General features: G+C 51.2%; 3 protein-coding genes across 8 annotated transcripts; 2 read left to right on the forward strand and 1 right to left on the reverse strand.

Moving 5' to 3' along the window:
• Nucleotides 1-1165: 1165 nt before the first annotated feature.
• On the forward strand, nt 1166-20129 carry il11ra (interleukin 11 receptor subunit alpha). Its single transcript, XM_029837726.1, has 12 exons — nt 1166-1309; nt 13108-13198; nt 15253-15319; nt 15473-15639; nt 15966-16080; nt 16152-16312; nt 16537-16700; nt 16888-17032; nt 17102-17194; nt 17445-17547; nt 17626-17705; nt 17874-20129. The coding sequence occupies exons 1-11, from the start codon at nt 1286-1288 to the stop codon at nt 17702-17704; spliced, it is 1209 nt and encodes a 402-aa protein (XP_029693586.1). The 5' UTR covers nt 1166-1285; the 3' UTR covers nt 17705; nt 17874-20129.
• A 447-nt stretch (nt 20130-20576) lies between these two features.
• Nucleotides 20577-25278, forward strand: LOC101063616 (katanin p60 ATPase-containing subunit A-like 2). 4 transcript variants are annotated; one of them, XM_029837714.1, is made up of 15 exons: nt 20577-20764; nt 21260-21330; nt 21525-21688; nt 21775-21808; nt 21946-22222; nt 22298-22369; nt 22509-22586; nt 22834-22932; nt 23382-23445; nt 23636-23754; nt 23839-23930; nt 24047-24154; nt 24640-24802; nt 24904-25006; nt 25073-25278. In XM_029837714.1, exons 1-15 carry the CDS (start codon nt 20714-20716, stop codon nt 25219-25221), a joined length of 1644 nt encoding a protein of 547 aa, XP_029693574.1. In that variant the 5' UTR covers nt 20577-20713; the 3' UTR covers nt 25222-25278. The 4 variants fall into 4 exon arrangements, with proteins under 4 accessions (XP_029693574.1, XP_029693572.1, XP_029693575.1 ...); XM_029837715.1 differs by having other exon boundaries at nt 20635-20764; nt 21946-22048; nt 22121-22222; nt 24904-25278; XM_029837712.1 differs by having other exon boundaries at nt 20634-20764; nt 24904-25278.
• LOC101065946 (haloacid dehalogenase-like hydrolase domain-containing protein 2) lies at nt 24857-27715 on the reverse strand. 3 transcript variants are annotated; one of them, XM_029837739.1, is made up of 11 exons: nt 27642-27715; nt 26933-27071; nt 26724-26857; nt 26539-26641; nt 26317-26422; nt 26160-26244; nt 25871-26036; nt 25749-25799; nt 25601-25664; nt 25296-25413; nt 24857-25164 (listed from the first exon to the last, which is right to left on the reverse strand). In XM_029837739.1, the coding sequence occupies exons 2-10, from the start codon at nt 27020-27022 to the stop codon at nt 25301-25303; spliced, it is 912 nt and encodes a 303-aa protein (XP_029693599.1). In that variant the 5' UTR covers nt 27023-27071; nt 27642-27715; the 3' UTR covers nt 24857-25164; nt 25296-25300. The 3 variants fall into 3 exon arrangements, 2 of the variants coding, with proteins under 2 accessions (XP_029693599.1, XP_029693600.1); XR_003888772.1 differs by lacking the exon at nt 27642-27715 and having other exon boundaries at nt 25296-25420; nt 26933-27194; XM_029837740.1 differs by lacking the exon at nt 26933-27071 and having other exon boundaries at nt 27642-27710.
• Nucleotides 27716-27783: the final 68 nt, after the last annotated feature.

A 27783-nucleotide genomic window follows, 5' to 3' on the forward strand; every position in this document is an offset into this window, starting at 1 on the left:
TTATCATTAAGGGGATTCAGAGAATTGAGGGAGTTGATAATAAAATCATCAGCAATGTTACAGTCAGATGTCTGAAGATACTCGGGTATTAAAAACATCTCTGCTTTACTTTTTTTAATGACATAAAACTACCAGGATTTGAAATCTGGCCATGAACGACAACAGAATCCATGTTTGGGGAATAATGTTGAACAACTTGTTGAAATGTGACTATTTTGTAACCTGGATGCTAAATGGTGATTTTCCTCCCAGCAGGGGTTCAGAGTGGAATAAGAAATGAGCCTGTTGTTGTTGAATTGTGATTAGATTTCATTTAAAGTTATTGTTCTCTAATACGTCCTGCTGCTCAGTCGTTATAGGGTTAATGTAAGCTGTTCAGTTAGGTTAAATATAACAATGTGACTCATATTTGCCTTCAGGTTGATTTTCATCTTGTAAATCAGGTTATTGTTGTCTGTTATTAGTTATTAAAGCACAAATCATATAAGGAAATTTTTCTCTTCCAAAGATGTTTCAAACAGCATTAAATTCAGTTGCGCCCTGAATCTGCACCATCAGTTTTCATCTGTTCTACTGATGTCGGTGTTTTTCCACCTGATGATGGAGAAGGAAAGGTGTGCTGACCCATAATGAGACGATCCTGCCATCCCATTTACTGTGTGTGAAGCAGCTCGCTGCCATCATGAGAGCAGTGAATATCAACGTGTTTACTTTGTTTATGACACCTAAAATAGAACACTTATTTTATCCAACACAGAGATGTGGGGCCACATTTGAAATGTATTTCTTGTCAATACTAGCAAAGATAATTTCTTAAATAAATGTTTTTGAAAAAAAAAAAAATTAAGGCTGGATACTCAACAATTGTACACGAGAATAAAATGTTTTGACCAAAATTTTAATAATAGTAACGTACTCTATGACAAAGAGCAACGTTTCACCAAAGACTTGAATTACTGTCCTCATTCGCGGCCTAAATAAAGGTATCCTTCCTAAAGTATCCCGGATTTTTCCACTCTACATTCCTCTGACCCGGGATCGGGAGCGCGGCTCAGCCTTTATAATCCTTTAACAGTTAGGACACGCCCACCAGGCCGCTGATTGACAGCCACATCCGCCAATGATAGACCCGACCCCTGTCTTCTCCCCGCCTCCGCCTCCCCTCCTCCATGTCCGACTTTGGTGCTCTCCTGCCCCGCTAGCCCGTCTAAAGTCTCTCCGGGGAGCCGAAGTACAACTCGACAGATGTCCCGGCCATGGACGGAGACAACAGAATAATGCCTGTATGACTCGGGGGACATTTGCCAAGGTGAGTTTGATCAGCTTCAGTTACGGTAGATGCGATAACAAGGGAGCGTTCTTAGAAAAAGTTGATCCGGGATCGGTGCGGGACAGGCGGGAGCGGAGGGAGAGTTGGCCCCGCCGCTAGCTTAACTTGTTTATACCTCATTAGCCTGGTAGCGCCTCACTCGTTAACATTTTACAAAGTATCTGCTCTTGCAGTTCTTTTTAGCCGCGTCATGATTTTCCAACATGATTCCAGTACTTTCTTTGTGTCAGGTAATTTCAGGAAAAACATCTTCAACCCCCCCCCCCCCCCCCAGTTTCAGTGCGGGGACCACACGAGCAAATATTTGTCGGTTAATAAATTAAATTAGGTCTCTTAGAGTGAATTGGCATTGGTTTTCTTTGCCATTACCAACAGTTTGCAGTGTCTGTTTAATCTCTTGTTGACTTGTTTTGCTGTTGACTCATCTCATAACACCTAATAACATCTAATACTGTCATAAACAGCATCAATGGACCAACGAACATGTGGATTCATTCATTTAGTGACCAAAAAACACCTATATGCAGACAGCCAGACAGCCAGACAGATGGGGTCTCAGTACAGATGTGCATTCCTGCAGCCAGAGGAGGGATGGAGCCTCTAAATGAGGCTCAACAGGAATGCAAACAGAAGGGGCCGAGGGTCGGAGCCCGGGGCCGTCTCAGCGTAGGACCAGAAGAAGAAGACGAGCAGAGAAAGTCGCTCGCCAACTCTCCACATTGTCCTCCTCTCTTTTGTGCAGCGCGCGGGTCAGAGGTCATGCTTCTGGAGCTTGAAACAGTTGGAAAATCAAGGTTAAGTCATGTCGAAGGGACGTGCTGAAAAGGCGCATGTGTGTCGTGCACGGCTGCGTGTCAGCGCCGGGTTTGAACCTGCGCCAGAGATCCTGTCACCAGACGATACAGTGAAGTTTTTGTGCGCTTCTTGGGTTTCTGGGGCGTTACACAAGAAGACTTGATAAAAGTGGCGAATGTTCCAGAAGCAGTGGCGCGTTAGCCGCGCGGGACGTTTCGCCCGGGCTCTGAACGCTAACGATGACAGTCGGGAGGGTGACCAGATGGTCAGAGTCAGGACCTCGGCGTGTTGATCCAGACAGTTGAGAAGGAACGTTTCTGTGATTGATGACAGGCTAATTCTGATGACGGCGAGTCGGCCAAAACGGGTTCAGGAACGAGGAACGTTGGTCCTTCGGCTCCTGATGGGAACAAACCTCATTTACAAAGTAAATGGACCCAATGTAAAGAAAAGACACTCTTGTTTAGCAGCTGTAAAAAGATTTAAAATGGCAAATGTGAAGTTCTGCTGAATTCTGCTGCCTCGGCATCACGTTGAGAGTTGAGGGGGGATTGTTGCTTCCGGGAGGGGACGACAGCGGCGTTCCGGAGCGCCGTCCGGAGCGCCGTCCGGAGATGAGCGGTGGAGGAGATGAGTTCACACTGAGTTTGTTGTTCACTTCGATGTTCCAGCTCCTGACCGTCGCTCCACTGGCGTAACCCAAACCTGTGTTCCTGGCCTGATGCTGGAGTCGCTCCCTATCGTACCCCACCCACAGGTGCTTCTGGTTTTAACTGGTTTCAGAACCGGCCGAGTCCAAGAGATGGCGTTTGGCCTGTTTTACAGATCTCAGCTGTCTGTCACACGCGCGCTGGCAAAAGCAACCTTAAATAAGAGCTTTGAAAAGTTACATAAGCGAGTTTGTTAGACTTTATGCAGGTGAATGCTCTGCAGACTGTCCACCAGGCTGCTGGTATTTACACCACAGATGGTATCTGGCCCGTTTGGGCCTCATTAGTTCAGAGAAAACAGATCTTTGGCAGAACAATATGGAGCCAAATTGTCTGAGACTCATGATTAATAACCTGAAAAGGAGCAAATCAGAGACAGATTTGGGCTCCTTCTGCCTCATTGTTCCATCAGAACCTTTTTGTTTGGCCTGTCAGACTTTCCCCTCCATGCTCACTTCATAAAGAGAGGCACCACGTTCCAGTTGGAGGACCCTCGTTGCTCTCTAATCAGAAGCATACGGTCCATACGCTCCTCTCCGCTCATATTTCAGCCCACAGCAATCAAGTTTAAATTAGAGAGAAAGCTGTTCCAGAGCAGCGCCGCCTGCCAGCTCTCAGGCCGCTCTCTCTTGATATTAGGGCAGCTTTTGGGGCCTCGGTGGGGGGTTCTGCTGCTCTGCTGGGCTGGAGTTTGACCCGTCTCTCCCGTCTTTACGTCAGTTCCATCATCAGGTTGTGCAGAGCTGCGCAGTCAGAACGCGAAACCCAATCCTGCTCCTTCGTACGCGAGCTGGTGCCAGAATCTGCATCTGGTTCATATCGAGGAGCGTCTTATTTAGAGCAGGCTGGAAGTCTCTCACCGTGGTGTCATGGCCGTCTGGCGCCGCTACAGTCGCCTATAAGATCGACTGTAGCTCAACGGCGCTACGGCGCGCTTCCCCAGGGCGCCGGCACCGCCGCCGCCGCGGGCTGTGACCACACGTCCTTAATGATGGTGCTTGTGTGAGCGCTGAAGATTTATTGGTGAAAAACATTCTGCTCGGGCTTCAGGTGGAATGGTGAGTTTAACTCAGACGAGATGGCGGCTGGTTCCACGCAGGCACGGCTGGATCTTTAAAACGATCATCGACGTGCGCACGTGCCTGTTGCTGCCTGGACCACGGCTGGTCTGAGATCAGGTTCACGGAAACCTTGTGCCGGATTGAACGAGCTGTGAAAACAGCGAGCCGCTCGTTAAACGCTGGCACGAGCTGAGCCTGTGCTGGGAAAACGCTCCAGCCGACGGAGCTCCAGAATCACCAGCGGTTTCTTGCCAAAATAGCGTAAAGAAAACTGGAGCGATTTCCAAGCTGCTGCGGCCTGGTTCCCCTCCTGGCTCTGCTGGAGGGCCCCGAGGGTCCGGGGGTCCTGACGTGCACGCCGGCCTCTGCTGCCGCCCACCTCCTGGTGTCTGGTGAGGAGGAAAGCATCTGAGGGAAGCTGCTTGTTTTCATGTCAGTTTAAACAGAACATGAAAAACCCATTTAAAACGTTAGTTAATGTGTCATTAACTCAATGAACGCTCCCTAACGTGGGACCTGAGTTCTGCTTCTGGGACCTCTGGGTGCTGCTGGTGTCCTGGTCCCGGTCTGCAGAACTCATTATTATGGTATTTATTTCACCTAATTTTGCACTGTGTGTATTTTAAACCTGCCAAGTGGAAAATTCATTATTACAACACTGTTATTATCACATTGCATTTGTAATAATTCTACGGTAAAATAATGGAACATCACATCTTTTATTTCACGGAAAGGAAAAAAATCATCAGAACCCCAAGAGGGTGAGCACTTGAAGGCACCATCATATTCCCATCCACAGGCCTGCCTCAGAGTTAGGGCCGTGTCCCTGAACGCACCACGCCCTCCAGTCTCTGCGTGTTGGTCAGAGCAGCCGTAAGTGTTGCGTAAGAGCGAAGCACTAATGACTTCCTGTTTTGAGCTGGGCCGCTACCTCGAAACTCTAAATATGTGCTCCGCTTAATGAATTGTGTTATTTAGGAACGTTCTGGCTGCAGTTTTGCTCAACTGCTGATGCTGGAGATGAATTTAGGAGGTGAAAATAGACCGAAACGGCGTTCCCATCCAACGCGAGGCCTCGTTAGGCATCGGAACAAGCCTGGATTTGTCCAAGTGAGCAGAGACACAAAGATAAATCCAGAATCTAATGTGGAGATCAGAGCAGACCACAAACACTCCTCTCCGTGTCGGAGAACCCAGCGGTGGACGGGAGCTGGAGCGTCCGGCTTTTGTTTGGATCCATCTTTGATCCAACTGAGTGAAAGTGTGTACTCAGTGTGTACTCAGTGTGTACTCAGTGTGTACTCTGTGTGTACTGAGTGTGTACTCAGTGTGTACTGAGTGTGTTGCTGCGTTCCTGGAGGTTATTTTTACGGCGCTGCTCATTTATAAGTGATAGATGTGTCTGTTGGAATTACATGAAGCTCTCCTGGGCGACCCGTGTGTGTGTGTGTGTGTGGGTGGGTGGGGGGGGGGGGGGGGTGGGGGGGGGGGGGGGGGGGGGGGGGGTGACGACATGCTGTCATCTAGCTGGAATCCAGCAGAACTAAGATCTTCCTGTCTGTTTGCCTGTGGTTCGTGTGGAGCATCTTCCCCTCGGTGGTTGAAGCTCTTCATCTCTGCTGTTTGTTGCCTTCATGGAGCGTTAGCGCCGCTGACGGAGGATAATCGGCTGCTATCGAGCATGTTGATGCTATCAGATTTGGCAGCAAATGAGAGCGCGGCGATTCCAGAGAGGGCTCCGAGATAAAACCCTCGGTCTTTTATAGTAAACTACCTCTCAGGTGTGTGTGGCTGCGTGTGTGGGTGCATCTCAGGTTTTAGGGCTTCTTCTGAAAGCGAGGAGCTTCTCAGGAACCCTGCAGCCTGCTGGATGTTCTGCTCTGAGGAGCTGAAACAGCTTCAGGTTCTTAGCTTTCACGTCCAGCTTTTGCAGGTGAGGAATGAAAGAGAAACTCGGAGCAAAGCTTCACTTCCAACCAGGAACGCTGCCGTTCCGGACGCTGAGACACTGGATCCGTGTGAGCAGATGTTCCAGATCGTTCTTGGTAGGTTTGAGTGGGCTGGAGACGCATTAGCTCCGCTGCTAACTGAGCCAGCCGCTGCCATGGTTACGGGATAATGAGAGCGTCTAAACCGGTAGAAGACTTCAGAAGGTTCAGTGACAGCTGTCGGTGACCTCCTGACCTCTGAGCTTTTGTGTGTTCCTCACGTGGCTGCAAGGGTTGGCAAAGGTTTCTGGGAAGCTGCAGTATTTCATGTGTTCCCTGAGCTGTCGGGTACGTGACTGAACCTGATCGGCGTGGTCACGTGCACGTGCACGTGCATCAGTCAGCAGGCGCGTCTGGCAGGAGGAAGCTGCAAAGGTAACGTGCACTACAGAGCGCGTTACCTTTGCAGCAGCGTGGAGAGCGTTTGTGATGAACCAACACACCCACGTTCATTCACAGCACACACACACACACACGCACACACACACACACACACACACACACACACACACACACACTGATGACTGCTGGGGAACCTGGTGCTTGTGTAGTTTGTAGATCTGGAGGCTCCAGCGTGGCCAGACAGAACCGGATCTCTGTCAGGAGAAATCACCCCGTGATGGATCCCAGGCTTGGACAGAAAGAGCAACCAACCAGCCTCCGACTACACAGGGAAACATTCACTAATTTAGCAGATCAGAGGTTGAACTTTCTCAGCGTGCCGGCGGTCGGTCCGGTACCGACCCGGCGTGGCCGAGGCAGCAGGGGGACGTCAGTTGGATCCCCGTGTCTGCGGAGACGCTGGCCTGGAGGTGGAGCCAAGCGTTTCCGTTCATCCTGTTTGAGAGTGTGATCGGTGTAACGGGAGGAAGACGTCGATCTGCTCGTCTTCATCACCTGCAGCAGGGCGGCGTTTCAGGGTTTACAGGCACTTTATGGTCGTCTGAAGAGCCACTGAGGTTAATTGCTGCTGTCCCTCCCCCCTTTTACCCCCCTTTTTACCCCCCCCTTTACCCCCTCTCTCCCCCCTTTAGCCCCCCCTTTACCCCATCTCTCCTTTCTCTCCCCCTCTCTCTCCCCTTTTACCCCTTCTCTCCCCCTTTACCCCCTCTCACCCCTTTTACCCCCTCTCTCCCCATTACTCCAGTCAGTAGTAATGGGGAAAGTATGGAGTTCCCAGCAGTGTGACTCATCATTCTCATGAACAGGGGGTGTGTGTGGGTGTACGTATTGTAAAGTACATGGATGTGTGTGCATAAATGTGTGTGTGTGTGTGTGTGTGACAGTGATTTAACGATATGTGTTTCTTCTGCACACATGTTAAAGGTCAGTGTTAGAGGTCAACTCTTGGTCAGAGTTGAATAGACCAACAGCCCACGAGAACGGTCACATGATGTGTCCTGTAGCTGCAGACGTGTGTGTGTGTGTGTGTGTGTGCGTGCGTGTGCGTGTGCGTGAGGCTAACGGAGAGCAGAGGTGTCAGCATGTGGGGGGTGTTTAGAGAGCCCGTCTCTGGCTACTGGTGGGCACACTCGAGACCGGGAGTCTTCTCTGGGACACTATCTCCACGGAATGTTCCGGGCCCCAGTTATGAAGTGCTGCGGTTCAGGATTCTGCCAGCTGACTCTGCCTGCATGTCTCCGCGCCGTCGTTAAATATGAGCGGTGACATCATGTCCTCTTTTGTTTGTGGGAACGTTCCCGATGTCGCCATATTCTGCTTTGAGCCTCGCGGCAAAAACAGGATGTCGGGAGAGTCTCTCGCTCTGATCCCTCCGGTTCCGGCAGCACCCTGAGCTCCAGGACCATCGTGGAGCTGGAGCTGACGGAGCCTCCCATGTCATCTTCTGGCCATTGTGGTTTCCCAGGAAATCAGAGCAACAGTGGAAAACATGCAAAAAATACCATCAATAGTTGTGAAACAAATGGAAAAAACACAGAATTCTGGCTGAGTATCGTTGAAAAATGGTGAGCCCAGTGCCCACAAATGATACCGTGGCGTTCTTCTTTTGGTATCTCAGAAGGATCCATCAAATAAACCACCACCCCAGACCACAAGCTGCATGGTTGCAGCTGCAGCAGGGAGCTAATCACAGGCTGCTCGGGAAATCAAAGGATTCCTCCCTGATTGGCGGCGATCACGACCGGACCGAAGGCTTCTTGGGTTCTGCCCATCAATCACATCCAGCCGTAGCTCCACCCTCTTCCCTTCTGTTGCTAATCACGCCAGCGAGGCCCTGAATCATCGCGCTTGCTAGTGTCGCCGCTCTGCTAACACTAGCAGTAGCATCGGGGGACTCGGGCTTCACCCGGGATATGATGATGTCACTTTGATTTGGGAAAGTTCTTTAATTGTTTCATTGATCACATTTAATGAGAGCCACAGGCTTTCTGGACTAATGCTATTAGTGACGGAAGTAGAAGTGGATTACTGGAAACATCATGTTTATGGACTGCTGCTGGTTTCACTGAGAGTGAAGCAAAAGGGCTTTTAAGTGTTCATGTCGTTGGGAGTCATATTGTTGGGAGCTAATTATCTGGTGCGCTTCGTAGCTCGTCTGTGGGACTTTGGCTGCCTGAAGACAACGGTCCCTTTAATGTTGACGGTGTTAGCGTAGCTCGTCGTTCCAGTCGTGCCATACTGCAGCCGGCCAGCAGGGGGCTGCGCCACTGTTGCTGTTACCCAACAGACTTTCCTCTTGTGCTGTCGATGGACCAGCGAGAATCACGTAAACAGACAAACGTCTGTGAAGTCACCGACATGTGTGACAGCGTCTTATTTTAGCCCTCGGCCCTGTGCTCATGCCTGTGTGTCTGTTTACAGCTGAGGTTTTCTTACAAATTTGTTTGTGAGGCGAGCTGTGGTCTTCATTTAAGAGTGTGTGTGTGTGTGTGTGTGTGTGTGTGTGTGTGTGTGTGTGTGTGTGTGTGTGTGTGTGTATGAATAGCTGGCATCTGGTTGACATCTTACCCTGGTGGAGGAGCTGGAGGAAATTCCAGTGTTGTAGAGCTAAAGCCAAGATGCTACACACACTCTCTCACACACACACACACACACACACATACACTGTGCATATGTGTGTGCACACACAGGTTTGTGATACCTGTGTCAATGACGCACGTACACACAGTTTTTCTCTCAGCTAAACTTCATCTTTCAGTAAGAATTCAAACCCTGTTTTCACTTAATAGTGAATAGTAATAAAACTTGTCTCTCTCTTTCTCGCGCCCTCTCTCTCCACACACACACGCTCTGCTCACACACACACACACGCTCTGCTCACACACACACACACACACACACACACACACACACACATGCTCTGCTCACACACACGCTCTGCTCTGCTCACACACACACACGCTCTGTGATTTGGCTGATATCTTACACACATGGCAGCCATTACAGCGTGTGTGTTTAGGCTCAGTCCAGAGTTGGAAGTGGTCCGAGCAGCTCGAGTGAGTCTTTGTGGCAGCGTCTGTTTTTCTCCTCGTGCTGAACGGTTGGAGCGTCTGTTCGGGCCAGCGTCCAGCCTTCATGCTGGGGCCCCTGCTGGGGCCACTGCTGGGGCCACTGCTGGGGCCTCTGCTGGGGCCTCTGCTGGGGCCTCTGCTGGGGCCACCGCTGGGGCCTCTGCTGGGGCCTTCATGCTGGGGCCCCTGCTGGGGCCACTGCTGGGGCCACTGCTGGGGCCACCGCTGGGGCCTCTGCTGGGGCCTCTGCTGGGGCCTCTGCTGGGGCCTCTGCTGGGGCCACCGCTGGGGCCTCTGCTGGGGCCTTCATGCTGGGGCCCCTGCTGGGGCCACTGCTGGGGCCACCGCTGGGGCCACCGCTGGGGCCTTCATGCTGGGGCCCCTGCTGGGGCCACTGCTGGGGCCTCTGCTAGGGCCTCTGCTGGGGCCACTGCTGGGGCCACTGCTGGGGCCACCGCTGGGGCCTCTGCTGGGGCCACTGCTGGGGCCTCTGCTGGGGCCACTGCTACCTATCTCACCTGAACAGCTCTGCTCCGCCCCCTCAGCTCTGCTCCACCCCCTCAGCTCAGCTCTGCTCCGCCCCCTCTGCTCTGCTCCGCCCCTCAGCTCTGCTCTGCTCAGCTCTGCTCCGCCCCCTCAGCTCTGCTCCGCCCCCTCTGCTCCGCTCTGCTCAGTCTACTGACGGTGTTGCAATCAGTCAATATTGTCCGTTTGGATGTTGTTCACAACGTCCCTGAACTTTGGTCTCAGGCGACTGAAATGAAAGAGCTTCATCAACGACCTTGTTTTGCCTGAACGTGCACGTTTCCTAGACTCAAGTGAACCCTCCTGCACTCAGAAACACACACAGAAACACACACAGAAACACACACTCACAAATATCCACACGCCCACATCAGTCAGCAGTGTTGTTATCGCCCAGGAAGGGCACAGAGACGGGGAGTGAAGTGGTTGCCATGGTTACCTGGGTAAACCCAGCACTCATTGTTATCCTTGACCAGCAGGGTTTGGCCTCCTGGAGATGTTGGCTCACTGCAAGATCACACACACACACACACACACACACACATACACACACACACACTAGGTTAATTTAAACATTAGTCTTTGTTAATCATTAATTTGTGACATAAACACTAATGACTGTCCTCAGTAACAGGACATCCTGTTGTCATTTATTGTGTCAGTGCAGTAAGTGTGTGTGTGTGTGTGTGTGTGTGTGTGTGTGTGTGTGTGTGTGGGTGCAGAGAACAGACTCTCCTGGCTTTGATGATGTTTGTACAATATTAACTCCTGGAGTCTTCAGCGTCTGCTGCCCCCCCCCCCCCCCCCCCCCCCCATTCTCTCTGAATGTGCAGCAGCCAGTGGTTGTGAGTCACCATGAGGGATTGTGCTGCCACAAAGAGAGTTGAGCTCTCAGCCTGTCGAGCCCTCAGCCTGTCGAGCCCTCAGCCTGTCGAGCCCTCAGCCTGTCGAGCTCTCAGCCTGTCGAGCCCTCAGCCTGTCGAGCTCTCAGCCTGTCGAGCTCTCAGCCTGTCGAGCCCTCAGCCTGTCGAGCCCTCAGCCTGTCGAGCCCTCAGCCTGTCGAGCCCTCAGCCTGTCGAGCCCTCAGCCTGTCGAGCCCTCAGCCTGTCGGGCTCTCAGCCTGTCGGGCTCTCAGCCTGTCGAGCCCCTGTCAGGACCTTGTGCGTCCTCCACCTGCGTTGCCAGGACAACGGAGGTTTTCAGGTGCTGCTGCTGCTGTGATGTCGCCCTCCCTGATCGTGGTTGTGCTGCTGCGTAGCTGCAGTTTTATCTCAGACGTTCACGTGTGTCTACGCGTGGTGACGGTATCCATGGATGCATTCCCTCCCCAGTGAAGGAGAGTGGTGGGGGCTGAGGAGAGTGGTGGGGGCTGAGCGGAGTGGTGGGGGCTGAGCGGAGTGGGGGGGGGGCTGAGGGGAGTGGGGGGGCTGAGGAGAGTGGTGGGGGCTGAGTCACAGAGTGGGGGGGCTGAGGGGAGTGGGGGGGCTGAGGAGAGTGGTGGGGGCTGAGCGGAGTGGTGGGGGCTGAGTCACAGAGTGGGGGGGCTGAGGGGAGTGGGGGGGGGGGGGGGGGGGCTGAGTAGAGTGGGGGGGCTGTTGTTACACAGCCTGTGGAAAGAAGTGGGAATCTGAGCTGCTGCGCTCCAAACGGCTCCATTTGAATTTACACGCCTGTCCAAAGTAGAGCCGAGGGATGAAGGTGTGTTCCGTCATCAGTCCTCTGAGGCTCCGACGTTCAGCCCCCCGCTGGGCGGGATCGCTGATCGGAATGTTTACTCTCGGGAACACGACCAGGGCCAAACCTCAGTGGAGCTGCCAACACTTTTCTGGCTCCTTTTCAACATGAATCGTTAATTTTCTCCTCACAACAGATCATTTTATGCTGATGCTCTCACACACCTTCTCAGGCTTCTTGATTTTATCGCGGTTCTGGTCTGTAGTTCTGGTCTGTAAAGACACCAGGGGACGACCAAGGTCCACTTGGTCGGCGCTGGTACCCAGAACCCTCCTGTGGAACCTCGTTCTGTGGAGGTGCTCCACCACCCCTTTAGGTTCCACCTCTGAACCACTGTTAACGAACAGGGGTCTGCAGGAAGGCTGGGACTTTAAACGTGCTGGTGCGAGTGTGCAGGCAGCTGTCAGGTTCTGCCTCAGCAGGGGGCCCCTAATAAAGAGCCCGGTATTCCACACATCCCAGGACCGATAGGACCACCATCAGATGAGGGACTCAGAGAATCAGTCATTTAAATGGTTCAAGGCCGCCAGGATGAGCAGGGGTTCTTCCCTGAGGAACCTCCAGAAGGTCTCTGTTCAGCTGAAGGTTCCTGGAACCTTTTCACACTCTATCACACCACTGTCAGGAACTTCAGGATTTCATAAACTAGTGTGTATCCATGGCAACCTTAATCTCCTGGAGGTGATACGGGAGACAAGTGAGTGAAGAGAAAGGGACTCAGAGATGAGTGCACGCACGCACACACACACACACACACACACACACACACACACACACACACACACCGAACAAGTGTGAGACGTGAGCTTTAAGTCCTGTGTGTGTGTTTGTGCCCGTGCATGTGTTATTTTTAGAACATTCATCTAATTTGGGGCATTTCTCTGCATCTGCGACACCTTTGAAGCAGCTTTTCTGTCTGTTTTTCTCACTTTAAATTTATTGGTTTTCTCACAACCATTTTCAAGATTCACATAAATGTGTCTCAAAGCTACAAAACTTCAATTTGTATCTTTGTAGAAAGGAATAAAAGAAAAATACAATCTAAGTAAAACACCATTGTTCTTTGTTCCCTGTTGTAACTGTTATTTCCATTTTTCTGAGTGAGATTTAAACGTGACATAACCCTAACCCTGAAGGCTTTCCACTATTTTAGCTCCGTCAGACGTGTTATTAATGAACTTTGGACTGAAGTTAACAGAGCTGCTGCTGATCGATGGCCCTCTTCACCTCACACTGTGCACGTTATTGTTCCAGTGTGCACAGTCAGGGTGAAGCCTCCTATGTTTGCCATCAAGATGACGAATCTGTCCTGCTGGGTTGGAACCAACTCGCAGCCCCCCTGGGCTTCTGGGAAAAACGCTGAAAAGCTCCAACTCCATTTACATTTACAACTCGACCGTAGTGACGCGCCAGGCTGCTGCTCTCTGACCTCCAACGCGTGTGAAGATGCTCCAAAATCAGCCTGACAAGTTTGGATTTGTGTGTTTGCAGATGCCCGAACGTCCGTCCAGCCCTGCGTTACTGACAGTCATCTGGTTTGTGTGGCTGCGTCTCAGTCAGGCTCAGATTCAGACTGATGAAGGTAACACACACACACTCACACACACTCACGCACACTCACGCACACACACTCATGCTCCTGACTTCCATTTCGGGGTCTTTGTTTGCACAGCTTTAGAATATAAGTTGTCAGGTTTTTAACAACAAAATCCACTTTTTCCTTAAGCCTCCACCAACCTGGTTTTTATTGTTTTGGCTCTGCGGTTGTTTGTTCTGAACCCGCTCAAATTCAACAGCTTCTTTTTTGTGCCTCTTTCTCTTTTTTCAGTGTTTTAAAAAGACCCAGTCCAACTGGCAGTTTCTGTGTTGGTGTGATTTCAGGAGAAACTTTTCACCTTCCTACACACATATGTGTGAATGTCAGGCTCCGCGTATGTGCACAAACATGCACACGCACGACTGGTACCTTCTGCCAGAGGCAGAATCAGATATGAGTGGAACGCTGTGGGTTTGGGGAATAATGTTCTTTACTGCCAATAAAACATGAATACACACATTCAGAGCAGCCAAGACTCCTCTGACGCCCCAGATAAAACAAAGTGGTGTGTGTGTGTGTGTGTGAGAGAGAGAGAGAGAGAGAGAGAGCAGATAAACCAAATGTAAAAACAGGCATTAATAAGAGCAGAGGAGCAGTTTGACCCTCGGTCTGGACGCGTGCATGAGGTCACTTTACCTGCGGAGGGCTGATGGTTCTGCATGAAGACCACAGTAAAACATTCTGCTCTGACTTGTTCGGTCTTCCTTCAGGCTGAACGTGACCTCAGAATCCACATGGAGCTCCGCTGCTCACGTCCCTCCTGCTGCTTCTGGTTTCACAGCCTCGGAATCAACACAAGAGAAAACCGAGTTTGAGAGCTTTAGTTTCAGCATTAAGGAGGTCTCAGAGGGACCTGCGGTTCTAAATGTGCTGAAGGTCTCGCTGCTGTGGGAGACCCTGGAGCTGGTTTCCGCTGCCGGTGCTTTGTGACTTCCTCCTCCTTTCACTCTTCCATTTGTCACGTTGATGCAGCGCAGGCGCCGTCGTTGTGTAACGAGAGCAGAGGCCCTCCTCACAGATCTTCTTGTTTTCTCTGCTTCACTTGTTTGTTGCAGCCTGAGGGGTTCATCCATCTTTGAAGATGATTTCTGATGGAGTTCTCTGCTTGTATTGGGAAGACCAAAGCCAGACTGGGACTGACTGGCTGGTGCACACGGGCGCTATGGGGTTATTTCTTTAGTCCAGGTCGACCATCGATGCCAGCAGGTCTCCGAGCCAAGCCAAACATGCAGGAGCTGCAGATAGAGTATCACCTCATAAAGAACAGCAAATATTTGCCCAGGTAGAGACCTACAGCTCCTTCCAGAGACGAGGGAAGCTTCAGGGCTCCGTTTCATCAGGTCGTAAAGACAGATTTCATACCAGTGTAACCAGAATCTTTATCACCTGTCCCAAACAATGAGACCTTCAGAGCTGCTTCAGGATGATTTGCTCCAGAGACGTCTGGCTTGGCCGGGAAGGTTCTAACACACCTCATAGATCCATTCAGATGGTGAGATGTTTGTGCAGCACTGCCAGAGGTGCCCGAGCTGCAGATGTTTGAGCGCTGGCTCTGTGTGTGGCTGGAAAATGGTCCCACTTCTGTTTGATTATTGACATTTGAGAGGGCCGAGACCTCCACAGGGTTCCAGGAGCTGAAGCTTGTTTAGTTTGGACTCTTCAAATCAGTGAAGAAATGAAGAAAATGAGCATAAAATCAACACCAAAAAATGAATCAAAGACCAAAGAAGCTCTCCCACGTTCACCTGCATGCTGCCATCATCTGGTCCAGTGCCTCTCAGTTCCTGACGTCTGCAGACGAACATTTTAATTATGATGATAATACATTTGGACGGAACAATAACACTCAGAGAGGCTTGAACCACGTGCCAAAGTCTCCTCGGCTCAACGTCGGCAGGATCTGCCACCTTTTATGGTCATGTTATTGTGATAGCCTGACTGTACTGGGAACACTGGGCCCTAAATCACATCAACACAGCCAGTGTGTGTGCAGGTACTGTTTAATATGGGCTGTGTGTGTGTGTGTGTGTGTGTTTCAGTATCAGAACTGCAGTTCTGGCGCTTGGACTCAAATGTGACGTTGGCGTGTGGGAAATCGTCGACCTGGTAAGAAGTGAACAACAGGAAGTGCAGACTTACTGGTGTCTGAGGACATTTCAGGACCGTTTCATGAGTTTATAAAAATGACCAAATTTCACGTCCAGAGATCACCTTTGACCTACAGGGTCCCACTGCGTGTGTGTGTGTGTTTCTGAGCAGGACTCCTGTCACCTGGCTCCGGGACAACAGCTCAGCGTTGCCGTGGCACCAGGTGACCTCAGATGGGAGGTTAGTCCTGCAGCAGGTGGAGCTGTCAGCGCAGGGCGACTACAGCTGCTGGGACAGTCGGGGGCGGCTGCTGCACACCGTCAGGCTGCGTCTGGGCCGTGAGTGTCCTCCTCTGCAGTTCCTCTGCTTAGTGTTAGAAACTCCAGGCCAGCGGTGCTCCTGGTCCTCAGAGGAAGTGCATCTTATCAGCCTCCACACTGACAAAGCCCTCCGCTTCCTCCAAATGTCCCCAACAGGAAGCAGCTCCCTCACTGGGCTTCCTTTTGGAGGACAAGGCGTGCTCACAGCTCACATGTCTCCTCGAGTACTCTGAGTTCAGAACGAGCCTCACGTTTACATCATTTGCTCTTCTGAACGTCCTGTGAGCTTCTTATAAAAGTGGCGCTCAGGCCTGAAACTAAGTGCGACCTACTCTCTTTCCCAGATCCCCCTGGGCTGCTCAGCATTTCCTGTCAGGTGCCCAATCACATGCTCGTCCGCTGCTCCTGGGTGGACTTGGTGGACACCTTCCTGCCGGGCGAGTACACCGCCTCCTTCCGGTGAGAGCGGGTCACTGCGAGTTCCGGTGCCTGTAGGAGCTCATCTCAGCAGCTTCACCGTGTGCTTGCAGTGGTCAAGGGAACTGGGAGCCGTGCGTCGTGGACGCCGTCCGCAAGCAGTGCGAGGTCCACCACCCTGGGTTCTGGCAGGCGCTCCACACGCTGAGGGTCACCGAGACCAACGGCCTGGGCTCCTGCACCACAACCAACCGCTTCGCGCTCCACACGCTGTGTAAGAGTCTTTAAGGTCGTGAAAGATGAGCAGATACAGAAGAAATGGGAATTAAAATGTTCCATTTTTAAGCTCTCAAAGAGTCTGGAGGTGAGCGGAGGTCTTATTCCAGAGCTTGTGAAGACTGCAGTTAACGTTAATGCAGTTCATCCTGCCGTCCTGACGTCTTTGGCCTGAGAAGTTGAGGGACCCGTCTAAGCCGTGAACTTTTCCTGGCGTTGCAGTGAAACCAGACCCTCCGGAGTCGGTGTCGGTGAGGCAGATCGAGGGTTCCTCCACCAGGCTGATGGTGTCCTGGAACTTTCCCTCGTCCTGGCCGCTGGAACACGCTTTCCCACTCTTGTTCCACATCAGATACAGGCCTCTGGGCTCCATGTTCTGGTCAGAGGTCAGTAAACAGGGTCTGGTCCAGTGCCAATGGCCTCGTGGTCACATGAGGCGCAGCAGCTCAGCTCCCCGTGATGAAGAACTTCTCCTCAGCTCACTTTCCATGAATTGCTTTAAAGTTGAGGAAAGGGGGATTTTCCAGTGGTTGTTGAGTCGATCACCTTCACGTTTACTCTCTTGCCCCTCAGCTCTTATCCACGGCGTGTTCGGAGGTGATCTCCGACGCTCTGGCTGGACACGTTCACCAGGTCCAGGTCCGAGCCCAAGATGAGATCAACAACGAAAGCCAGTGGAGCGACTGGAGCCCGGTGGTGCTGGTGCGGCCCTGGGAAGGTCAGACAGGAAGTTCACCCTCGGAGAACCTCCAGCAGGCGTGGTGTTTACCAAGGTTTCTCATTTCAGTCCCCGCCACCACTCAGCCTACAGAGGACGCCACGGAACACGACGTCTTCACCTTCCAGCCCAACCCCGGGAGCTCGACGGCCAAGATACACTGTGAGTTCAACTACAGTCGTCCTGTCTCCCGTAGCAACGAGACGAACAAGGAGGCTGACAGCTGCTGAACCTCCACAGCTGTAGATGTGTGTGTGTGTGTGTGTGTGTGTGTGTGTGTGTGTGTGTGTGTGTGTGTGTGTGTGTGTGTGTGTGTGTGTGTGTGTTTACTCCTCATAAGTGCCTGTGGGAGCCTTCTTTAAAAGGAGCTCCTCACCACAGGCACCATCAGTGTCTTTGTTCTCCGTCTCAGATGACGACCTGGATAATGAAAGTAATCTGGGTCTGGTGATCGTGCTGGTTTTGTTCTCCGTGGTCGTCCTGGTGACCATCTTCTCCCTCATCTTTGTCGTGTGGTAAGGTGCCGCCGCTCTGCTGCCCCTCGTCCAGGTCTGCGGCTCTCTGACTGACGACATTCCTGCCTGTTTTTCCAGGTTTCGGCAGAGGCGCCGCGACCATGTAACCATGCAGGAAGTGGCCTCTGTGGTGAAGATGAAGTCCATGCCGATCTAAAGTGAGACCACACTCTGGCTCTTCTTAACGTTCTCATTTTCTGATGCATTCTTGATGCTGTTCCCTCGAAACGGCCCTCAGAGGATGGGACGGCAGCAGCACGTTGGCTCATCAACATGATGACTTCGCCGTGTCCTGATTGGTTCCTGCTCTTCTTCTCCTCCCACAGGTCATTCTCTCCTTGTCGGCCCGTTGTAGGGCTCCTCCCAGGATCCGGCCCCCGTCTGTGACACAGGCCCACCCACAGAACATCAGTCCATCCAGGATTCAGGAACAACAGAAGGGAAAACCAGTTACTACACTACCCACAATGCATCAGGAGAGCCACTGCTGTCATGAAGGAGCGATGGCCTGGCTTTAAACGTTTGAACAGGAAGTGCTGCTGACAGAGGAAATGCTTCTGGGATTTTATGTTTTGAGTCGGCTCAGGTGCTGTGGAGGAGCTCCTCCTCCTCCGAGTAGCTTCTGATGGCGTCCTGAAGGATGTGGAGCATCAGGTCCAGGCGGGACGCTTTATTACACATTTATGTTGCATGTCAGCTTGTTTCTTATCTTTAGTACCTTGTGACCGTCCAGCGGTCCCCATTGGAGACACAGCGTGATGGAAACATGAGGCCAGTCTCCAATAAGACGAACTCCATCTCAGAGTCTGAGCAGAAGAGATCCAGGAGCTGCTGAATATGAGCAGATATTTTAAAGTTCTCTGCTTCTTTCCCTTTACCTTGATAACCTGACATTTTGGGAGGGGAAGACTTCTTACTGCAGCCTGCCAGCAGGAACGTCTCTGTGGCTTCACTTTGTCGATGCAGTTTGTGGTTCTCGTCATCTTGATGGTTACATGGTGATTTTTCAGCATCTTGACATAGATTTTGTGCTAAAGCTCATCTGTGGAAGCAGCCTAATGCTAAAGAACGACTCTCAGAGGACTTAAAAAGTTAGCCCTGGTTTATCTTTCGGAGTCAGTTTTAAAATGTTCCCTGTGGGTTTCCCGTCTTTAAACCTCAGCCAAGCGTCCTGTTTCTGTGCTGTTTCCCCATTTTAGCGCTCGTCATCAACATGAGCCTGACGCTAGCATGCTAGCTCCCCCACACTGGCTGGGATGGACTCCTGATTTACCTTTACACACTATCTTTGTCTTTTAATCAACAGGGACAAATTTAGTCAATTCCAAAGGAAGCAAACATCAAAATCTCTGATAGAATGTGTCACTTTTATTTTACCTGTTTGCTTTTCTGTTTGTCTTTGTTTTTTGATGAACTGAACCTTTAATGTGATTTGGCGGCACAGACAATGTCGGAGCGGCCAGTTTGGGTCAGTACAGGTCTGAATACCTCCAGCAGCTGTAGTTTAGCCTCTGATGCTGCGCTTGCGAACCCGGATCCAGAGTCTGGGCGCCATCCTGGCTCTGATGTGTCAATCCAAAGCTTCTAATCAGACTGTAGAGTGTGCTTCGAAGCCAGACCCTCCAGTTTGGATGTCCAAGCCACCTACTATGCATGGATCTTGTTGAAGCTTTTTGTATAGTATTATTGTATACCACATTTAAAAAGTACCCGTCATGTTATAAGTGATGTTTATCAATGAAAATTATTGTTGATCACAGTTTCTCAGATGTGGCTCCTCCCTTTTGTGACAGTAACTATGATAAAAAAGGTTCTGCTGAAGCCTCCTCAGGTGTGTGGGAGCCCACAGAACCTGGGAGCTTTCATCAGAACTTTATGACAAACTTTTGGTCATTGTCCAGAATTTGATGGCACTGGTTGATCCCTGAGAGAAGTCAAATGTCCGGCGTCTGAGCGGTCCCTGAATACACCATCTGCCGTCGCTGCGGGTCCACATGTGAGAAACGTCCTGGTGTTTGTGTCCTAGCCAGTTATATGAAGCTGTGTTACTGTACGATTACTGTATCCATGTTCACCACGTCTCTCCTTGCAGTCACTTTGATTTTGTCTTTGCTTCAACAAACGTTAATCCTCACGTGTGATTTGAGAGGGGGGATTTTTGACCCACCAAACGCCTCCCAAATTGGATTCGAAATTTCTAAAAGATGAATAGTGTAGCAAGAAATCTGTCCCCGACTGACTCGTTGGAGCTTTCAGTTCTATTCGAAAGACACAAAACAGATTTTTGTCATTTTAGAAAAATGTTCCTCACCATCAACTTTAATCTGTGGAGTTGTAAAATCTGTTGAAAATATAGATAATTTATTTTTGTTGCTGTTTTCTGATCAAAGGCTCAGTTGAAAGGGGTGGAAAAGCGTCTCCGCACGTATGATGGCAGATGGATCCTGTTGGTTTTAGTTCTTCAGACGACTCAGGCATCCAGTCCCAGATGTAAATATCGTTTTTATGCTTCAAATGTACGACGAGATCACATAAGCTGTTTTGTTTTCCTGTTCTGTGAAATAAAGAACTATTTTATCACATCTTCATCATCTAAAGCGTTTAATATCCCGGCTGTTGTAGGAATGAACACACTTACACATAGAGAATTAATTTATTTGGTTTTACAATCAATTTGAAGTTAATCTGTTGGTGAAATGGGTTGAATTCTTTTTCTTGAGCCCAACCAGCATTTTAAGGTAGAACCAGATGATTGACACTAAGTACAACACTCACTTTCCTTGGTGATCAGGAAAATGATCAGATGCTCTTGAATCCATCAAACCTTCAATATTCACAATCGACCTGTGAGAAGTTGGTTCTGTATTTGTAAAAGTCAAACTGTGGAGATACACGCAAATAAAACAAGGAAAACTTTGAATGGCTCATTCATTCGGATCTAAACGTGCATTTTATATTTTACTTTTTCTTGTTTGAACACACAATTGGCTTCCTCCCCCTTAAAACCGAAGAAAAAGAGTCGATTTAAAGCAAAACGTCTCATCTTGAAAGCGATTTTTTGGCGGGCCCAATACGTCACTGCCGCTACGGCAGCCCGGAGGGGACAAACAGGACGAGAAACAGGCGAAACTCGCAGGAAAGTGACGGTTGTCGTTAATTTCACCAAATGGAATTTTCCTATCAAAGTATGAAAGTTGCGCACCAAGTTAGAGAGGCGGTGAGAGGTTCTTTGATTTAAAATATTAAATGGCGTGATAGTTGTTGTCGCTGATAATGTTTAACGAGCAAACATGCGGAAAACTGTAACTTTAGCGATGTCGGAGGCTAAGCTAACCTTTGCGGCTAACATCGATAATATACGTCAATGTAGCACACATGCATGTGTTTGCGAGCCTATTTTACACGTGTTTCAGGACGAGATTTGGCTCATTTTCACAAGCGAGCCTCGTTTCGAGCTACAATTAGCGAGCGTCTCCTGTTGCCTAGATACGCGCTGGCCTTTCTTGATTTGGCAGCTTGTCGCCCTCTAGCGGAACATTGTGGAGGTGCTGGACTGTTTCATACACAGTCAAAAGGGTCTTTCGCGCACAACCCTTGAACTCACTTCACAAGCTGTTGATTTCCGACGTCTGTAATGTCTTATTGAACTTCATTTCTGAGCAAAGCGCAGCTGCCGTGTTTTCGGTGACAGCTCTTTGCTGCTGTTTTCTAGGATGAGATGAAGGCTGAGATGAGGAAGAAGAGTCTCCTCGTCCTCATTTACGAGCACCTGCTGGGTCAAGGGTCAGTATGAAAGCACCTGATCACACAGGACTTTAAGATGTTGAGATCTGAATGACTGAGGAGAACACTGACAGAGGACAGCTCAGGTTGGACGACGCCTGGGGTTTTATCTTGAACATCTTGACGTTCCACAGCTAAATCGGTTTGTTCCCTCAGGCTGTCGGCCTTTATTGTTGCCATCTCTGTGTCTTCAGCTACGTTGCCACGGCAGCAGCCTTGGACCGGGAGACGAGAGGTGAAGTGAGGAAGTTTGAGGTGTGTGACAACGTGGACCTGGAGATGATGCTGCTGGAGTTTGAGAGTTATCACTACATCAAGTTCCACAAGTTTCCCAAAGTCGTCCGTAAAGTGACAGCAGGTATCAAAACACTCGGCAGCTCCACGTGCTGCAGCCTGGAGACCGGAGGTGAGGTTGGACACAGCTGATGAGTGTTTGGTCTGCAGGTGACAGCAGGACAGCAGGTGTTCCCCAGAAGAGGTGAGGGTTCTTCTCTCCTGCTGACCTTCACACGTCACCATGTTTTCAGAGAAACTCTTTTTCTCTCAGTCCAACCTCACAACGTCCTCCTGTCTAATGTCAGAACGCAGTTGGATCATGTGACTTCTGTCCCGCAGGGGTCCGAAATCAGCTGACAGACGCCTCCCCACCATCAGCTGCCACCAGAGACGCCAGTCAGGAACCAGGACCAGAACCAGGACCACCGACTCCCCCACACCTGTACACACACACACACACACACACTATGGTCCAGACAAATCTGTTGTCATGACGATGGGTCTTGTCTTCCAGGAGGAGAGTTCCTCTGCTCATCCCGACTCTTCAGACTTTGGACTCAACATTTCCTCCATCACAGGTGCAGCTGCGGATCAGCTGCCAACAGGAAATTTCCACGTAATTCCCACTTTTACACGTTTTAACCAGAACAATCAGGATGAGATGATTCAACCTTTGGAACTGTTGTTAAAGCTGCTTCAGGGCCCGAGGACGGAGGGAAAAGGCAGAACCTTCGGAGGAAGAGCTGGCAGCTCTGATCATACGGTACCAACAGACACACATCTGAACACACGATGCCTCTGAGAAACAAACATGCAGCAACGATTTGTGACGAGACACGAAGCTGCCAAAGAGATGAGAAAAGCATCCTGATGCTGGTTAAAGCTCTTGTGATGTGTTTAAGGAACGACTGCTGAAACCTCTGAGTGGCTTCTGTGGAACCAGCAGTGAGATGAGTGAACTGGCTGCAGTCATCAGCAGGGTAACACACACACACGCGCACACACACACACACACACACACACACACACACACACACACACACACACACACACACTCTGAAGTCGAAGCAGACGCAGGAGCTGCGAGTGTCCACCAGGGGGCAGCAGAGCTCCTTATGTCTGACCTCTGTTCGCTTCCGTTTCCTGTGTGAAATGTTTGATTTTAAAGGACACTTTTCAACATAAGCACGAGTCCATCAGCGTGTCACCCCCCCCCCCCCCCAACAGGACATCTACATGGATGACCTGAGCGTGCAGTGGGACAACATCATCGGCCTGGAAGAGGCCAAGAAATTAGTCAAAGAGGCGGTCGTCTACCCCATTAAGGTGCGTTGCTGCCTGGACCTGCTGCCATTTCAGCTTCGATTGTGAAAGCGTCTCCTCTAAAGAGGCAGAGCAGGAGGTGCGATCAGTCCGGTTCCCTGACAGGAAGTCGATATGTAGCATAACGTGACCCAGAGACGGACAGAAGACACAGCCTTCGCCCTCTGCACCGAGCTACAGGTGACAGACACACACGCTCACGTGCGTGGAACGTGCTCGCTCTGGTGACACCACAGCAGGTCGTCTGCGTCCTCCTGACATTTCCAGTGTGAGATGAGGACGGATGTGGCTGCCCCCCAGCTCCGTCTCCATTATTATTCATTGTGAGGGGAATAAGGTCAATGTGCAGATTTGACTGCCCTCAAATTCAGAGTAATTTGTGATCTTTGCAGCGTGTGAGGCTGCTGTGCACACGCGTGTTCTCCGTGTCTGATCTGCATCTCCTCTGACAGTATCCACAGCTGTTCACAGGAATCGTGTCCCCCTGGAAGGCTCTGCTGCTCTATGGCCCCCCAGGTGAGACTCTGTCCTTCAGAGAAGCTCAGCAGCTTGTTGTGAACGTCGGTGATCTTCAGAGTTCAACGGCAGCTTCCCGGCCGGTGCTGCAGCTCTGCTGGTTGCACCGACCTCAGCCGCTCGTGTCTGCAGCAGCTTTATTGCAACCTTCAGCGTGTCCTTCTGTCTCCCCGGCGCCACCGTCCAACAGGAACAGGGAAGACGCTGCTGGCCAAGGCCGTGGCTGCAGAGTGCAGAACCACCTTCTTCAACATCTCAGCCTCCAGCATCACCAGCAAGTGGAGAGGAGACTCTGAGAAACTGGTCCGGGTGGGTGTCGCCCTCTCACCCTCACCCTCACCCGGGCCCGGGCCTTCACGCGGAGCCTCAACCCGACCCGTTGTGTGTGTGCAGGTTCTGTTTGAGCTGGCCCGGTACCACGCTCCGTCCACCATCTTCCTGGATGAGCTGGAGTCTCTGATGGGCCACAGAGGGAGCGGTGGGGGGTGAGCTCATGTCTGAAGCGTGACCTTTGCCCCAGGGGCAGATGTGTTGCTGAAACTGTTGAGGGCTGTTGCTATGACGACCGTTTGAGGGGACAACAAACCTTCTGATGTTTCAGAGAACATGAGGGGAGTCGCAGGATGAAGGCGGAGCTGCTGGTTCAGATGGACGGACTGAAGAGTTCAGAGCAGCTGGTGTTTGTGCTGGCTGCCTCCAACCTGCCCTGGTAACACACACATGCACGCACACACACACGCACCTGGGGCAATTACTGACATGAATGAACATCAAATGATAAATAAATACATCTAAATAGATCCCACACTGAGACCAGGTGGTGACATAAATCTGATGTTCCGCCTGTGAGCTGCTGTCAGCTGGATAGATCAGCGGTTCAGACGAGTGACGTTGGTTTGGGAGAGCAGGGTTCAAATCCCGGTCTGGTCCTTCCAGCCTTGACACAATGCTACGGCAAGGGGGAGCCAGGACGCCTGACTGGGGGGGTTTTAACCATGACTATTACTGACGGACGGACACTGACTGAGGAAGCTTCTCCTGAGCTGAGCAACGTGTCAGAGATGCTGGAGAAGAGACCTGAGACCGTTGTTGTTGGCAGGTGTCTTTAATTACAGCTGATAGATTCTTTTATACATCAAACACACTTGATCGATCGATCGATCATTCATTTCATGTAACGACCATGATGATCAGGGAGCTGGACCAGGCCGTGCTGAGGAGGCTGGAGAAGAGGATCCTGGTGGGGCTCCCGTCCTGGAGCGCTCGCTGCACCATGATCTCTCACTGGCTGCCTCCACGGAGCTCCACAGGGGGGCTGGAGCTCCAAACCCAGCTGGACTATGAGGCCCTGGCAGAGGTCCAGCTTCACTCATTCATCACTTTATTAGACTTTTAACTCATCTCAACAATGTTTTTTTTAAAGACTTTATTTAATGACTATTAAATGTTGTTGTCAAGGAGACGGAGGGCTACTCTGGCTCTGACATCAGGCTGGTCTGTAAGGAGGCCGCCATGAGGTCCGTCCGCAAGATCTTTGACGCCCTGGAGTCACATGACGAAGGTCTGCCCGCGTCCTCGCCGTCCTGTCCCCTCTGTCCATCCGTCGCTCACGTTCTGTCCCCCCCAGGAGGCGTCGACGTGGCAACCGTCCAGCTGGAGTCCGTGACAACTGCCGACTTCCTGGAAGTGATGTCGCGCAGCAAACCTTCGTGCAGAAACCTGAAGGACAAATATGCGTGGTGGGAGAGTCGGTACCAGTCGGCAGCGTCGTCGTAACGCTCGCAGCTCTGCAGCCGTCTTCAGTAACGGGCTTCGCTCATTATTAAACCTCGTTAAACTCATCAACTTACCTGGCTCACTCTACCAACAGCAGGTTCTTCAGGATGTGTTCAACAGCTTCAGGGAAGCTGGGGCAGGTCAGGTGGGGCGGGGGGGCGATTTTAGCCTCGTCTCCTTTCCTGTATTTACCTGAGAGCTCAAAGCAAACACATGAAAGCTGCAGCGTTCCAGTCAAACAGGAAGGAGATGACGGACAACTTTGGCTCCTTTTAAACTGACAGGAAATGACATCAGCTGCAGAGATGCTAACGTTCAGCTAACACATTCACACCACAAACAGCCGGCGATGGAGACGCAACGTCCGCCGCCTTCTTACCAGTTCTGACCAGAATTCCCAGCATTCCTGCATCCTGAGCCCCGCCCACATCGTCTCGGACATCCTGCAGCAACAAAGCAGACGGGAGAAGAGTGACCCCGAGGTGGTGGCGAGTAAAGCCGGAGGCTCCGGGTTCACGTGTCCTTACGTCTCCGATCATGACGGCTTCCGACGGGCTGCAGCCCAGGTCAGACAGAGCCTGCGTGAAGACGCCAGAAGCTTCGTGACTCGCGGAACTTTTCATCTTCACGGGTGGAAACTGGGCCTGACCTGTGTGAAGAAGGTCTTCTCTGGCTTCCCCACCACTGTGGCTCTGCAGTCGGCAGCGTACTCCAGGCCCGTCACAAAGGGCCCGGGACCCAGGGCCAACCCGTCCTTACGTCTGTAGTAGCGGCCCTTGTGGATGGCGATGAGAGGAGCGCCGTCCAGGATCAGTCTGGGATCAAACACAATTCAGGCTCGGAGCAGACGTCACCGGGCCCCACGAGCAGAACTGAGCCGAGTCAATGATCCGAGCAGGATCACTCCAGATCTAAATGAGGAACAAACAGTGGATCACCTGAAGGCCTCGTTGAGCGTCTGATAGTTGAAGTGATCCGGAGCGAGCCCCACCACCACGGCGTTTGGTTCTGACGTGTCCACGCCTTCACAGAGAACAGCCGACTGGTGAACAACACCTTCACGCTACGGATGGTTCAATGGTTCCTGGAACCCACCGCTGAAGTCCTCCAGCGCGCTCTCCTCCAGCAGCAGCAGCGGCCGCTGCTGTTGCTGCTCCAGCAAACTCCTGGCAGCACTCAGTGAGCTGAAGATCTCTCGTTCCTGCGGCGTCACGTCAGATATCAGCCGAGGACTCGAGAGGGGAGCGCCGCGTGGCCACGTCCCGTCACGTGCACGTGAGCTGGTCGGTGGGAACGTTACAGTGTTGGAAGTTCTACCTGCACGTCGAAGTCCAGGCGCCGCAGACGCTCCACTAAGTCTCTCTTGCACTCTTTTGTCGTGTTGGTCACGAACTTGACGGCGACAGACGCCTGCCGTAACCTGGACCCAGGAGAAGAGGGAAGGATGTTAGAATGAGGTGAGCAACGCCGCCGTGGGCAGCAGGAAGCTGAAGCGTTGCCACCTGCGGAGAGCCTCCTGCGCTCCAGGCACAGCCGTGTCTTCCACGTGAAGAGTTCCGCTCAGGTCGATGAGAACGGCCTTCAGAGCCCGTCTGCTCGCCATGATGGAGACCAGCTGACAGCAGGTCTGCAGGAGCTGAGATGGGAAATGTTTGGTCAAAACCTAAAGTGCCTCAATAATAACGGTGGTTTCCCACAGGCTGATCTTTACGCTCAGATGGAAGCCGGCGCCCTCACGCTCTGGAAATGGAGCTTTACTCCGTCTGAACAGGCGTCTTCTGCCATCAGAGAGATCGACCATTCATAAATCACATCGGTAGAGTCAGGATCTCTCAGATTACTGCTCAAACCTGTATCAGAGCAAACTGAGCGGATTATTGAACAGTTCAGCCTCCAAAGGTCTGACTTGCTGCCTAGAATCCAGATTTGAGGATTGTTTGATTGCATTTGGACCGAGGTGATCCTCTATTATTTAGACATGTTTGGATTTGATTCTGTTGTGTAGTTATCAATGTGAGCGTACAATTAATGCTTTTAATGCTCAACCAAAGTATCAAAGCGGCTTAAACACTCAGAGCCTCAGCTTAGCGAGCTCTGCAGGCGTTTGAGAGCAAATCAAGGCTGCAACACACTTGTTTCAAATATCAAATATAGCAGGTAAAACGATAGAGTTGAAACTCTTACTCGGCGGATGCTTATTGTCCCATTATATTGACCTTAAATATGTAGAATAATTCCGCACACAGAGGCTAACCGCTAATATCGTTTAGCATCTCTCTCCAGCTGCCGCTCGGTCCAACTGTTGTCCCGTTCGACTGGACTCGTCAGTAAACTTAAGAACTTTATTTCAACACTGACTTGTCTCAAAGTCGTAAGATGTTTCGTGTATCTTGTGCTTTATAGACATCTTCTGTCCTCACCTGATCAAAACCCGAGCGGCGCTGACATTCACTTCCTGGTTCGGATTCTTCTTCGCCGTTTTTAAAAAGCCAGTAAATCGTTTGTTTTTGCAGTCGCTCTCTGCTGCCACCTACAGCCCAAATAAATAACTGGCCACAGATT

Source organism: Takifugu rubripes, chromosome 6 (assembly GCF_901000725.2).
Source record: "Takifugu rubripes chromosome 6, fTakRub1.2, whole genome shotgun sequence".
NCBI lineage: Eukaryota > Metazoa > Chordata > Actinopteri > Tetraodontiformes > Tetraodontidae > Takifugu > Takifugu rubripes.

Bases quoted from the DNA above. Each gene is read 5' to 3' on its own strand.
- il11ra (XM_029837726.1), top strand. From the start codon at position 1,286: ATGACTCGGGGGACATTTGCCAAG. The intron at 1,310-13,107 runs GTGAGTTTGATC...GTGTGTTTGCAG, and splicing joins CTCGGGGGACATTTGCCAAG to ATGCCCGAACGTCCGTCCAG. The intron at 16,313-16,536 runs GTAAGAGTCTTT...CTGGCGTTGCAG, and splicing joins CTTCGCGCTCCACACGCTGT to TGAAACCAGACCCTCCGGAG.
- LOC101063616 (XM_029837712.1), top strand. From the start codon at position 20,714: ATGGAATTTTCCTATCAAAGTATGAAAGTTGCGCACCAAGTTAGAGAG. The intron at 22,223-22,297 runs GTAATTCCCACT...CTGTTGTTAAAG, and splicing joins TGCCAACAGGAAATTTCCAC to CTGCTTCAGGGCCCGAGGAC. The intron at 22,587-22,833 runs GTAACACACACA...CCCCCCCAACAG, and splicing joins TGGCTGCAGTCATCAGCAGG to GACATCTACATGGATGACCT.
- LOC101065946 (XM_029837739.1), bottom strand. From the start codon at position 27,022: ATGGTCGATCTCTCTGATGGCAGAAGACGCCTGTTCAGACGGAGTAAA. The intron at 26,245-26,316 runs GTGGGTTCCAGG...TTCTCTGTGAAG, and splicing joins CGCGCTGGAGGACTTCAGCG to GCGTGGACACGTCAGAACCA. The intron at 25,665-25,748 runs GTAAGGACACGT...TTGTTGCTGCAG, and splicing joins AAGCCGTCATGATCGGAGAC to GATGTCCGAGACGATGTGGG.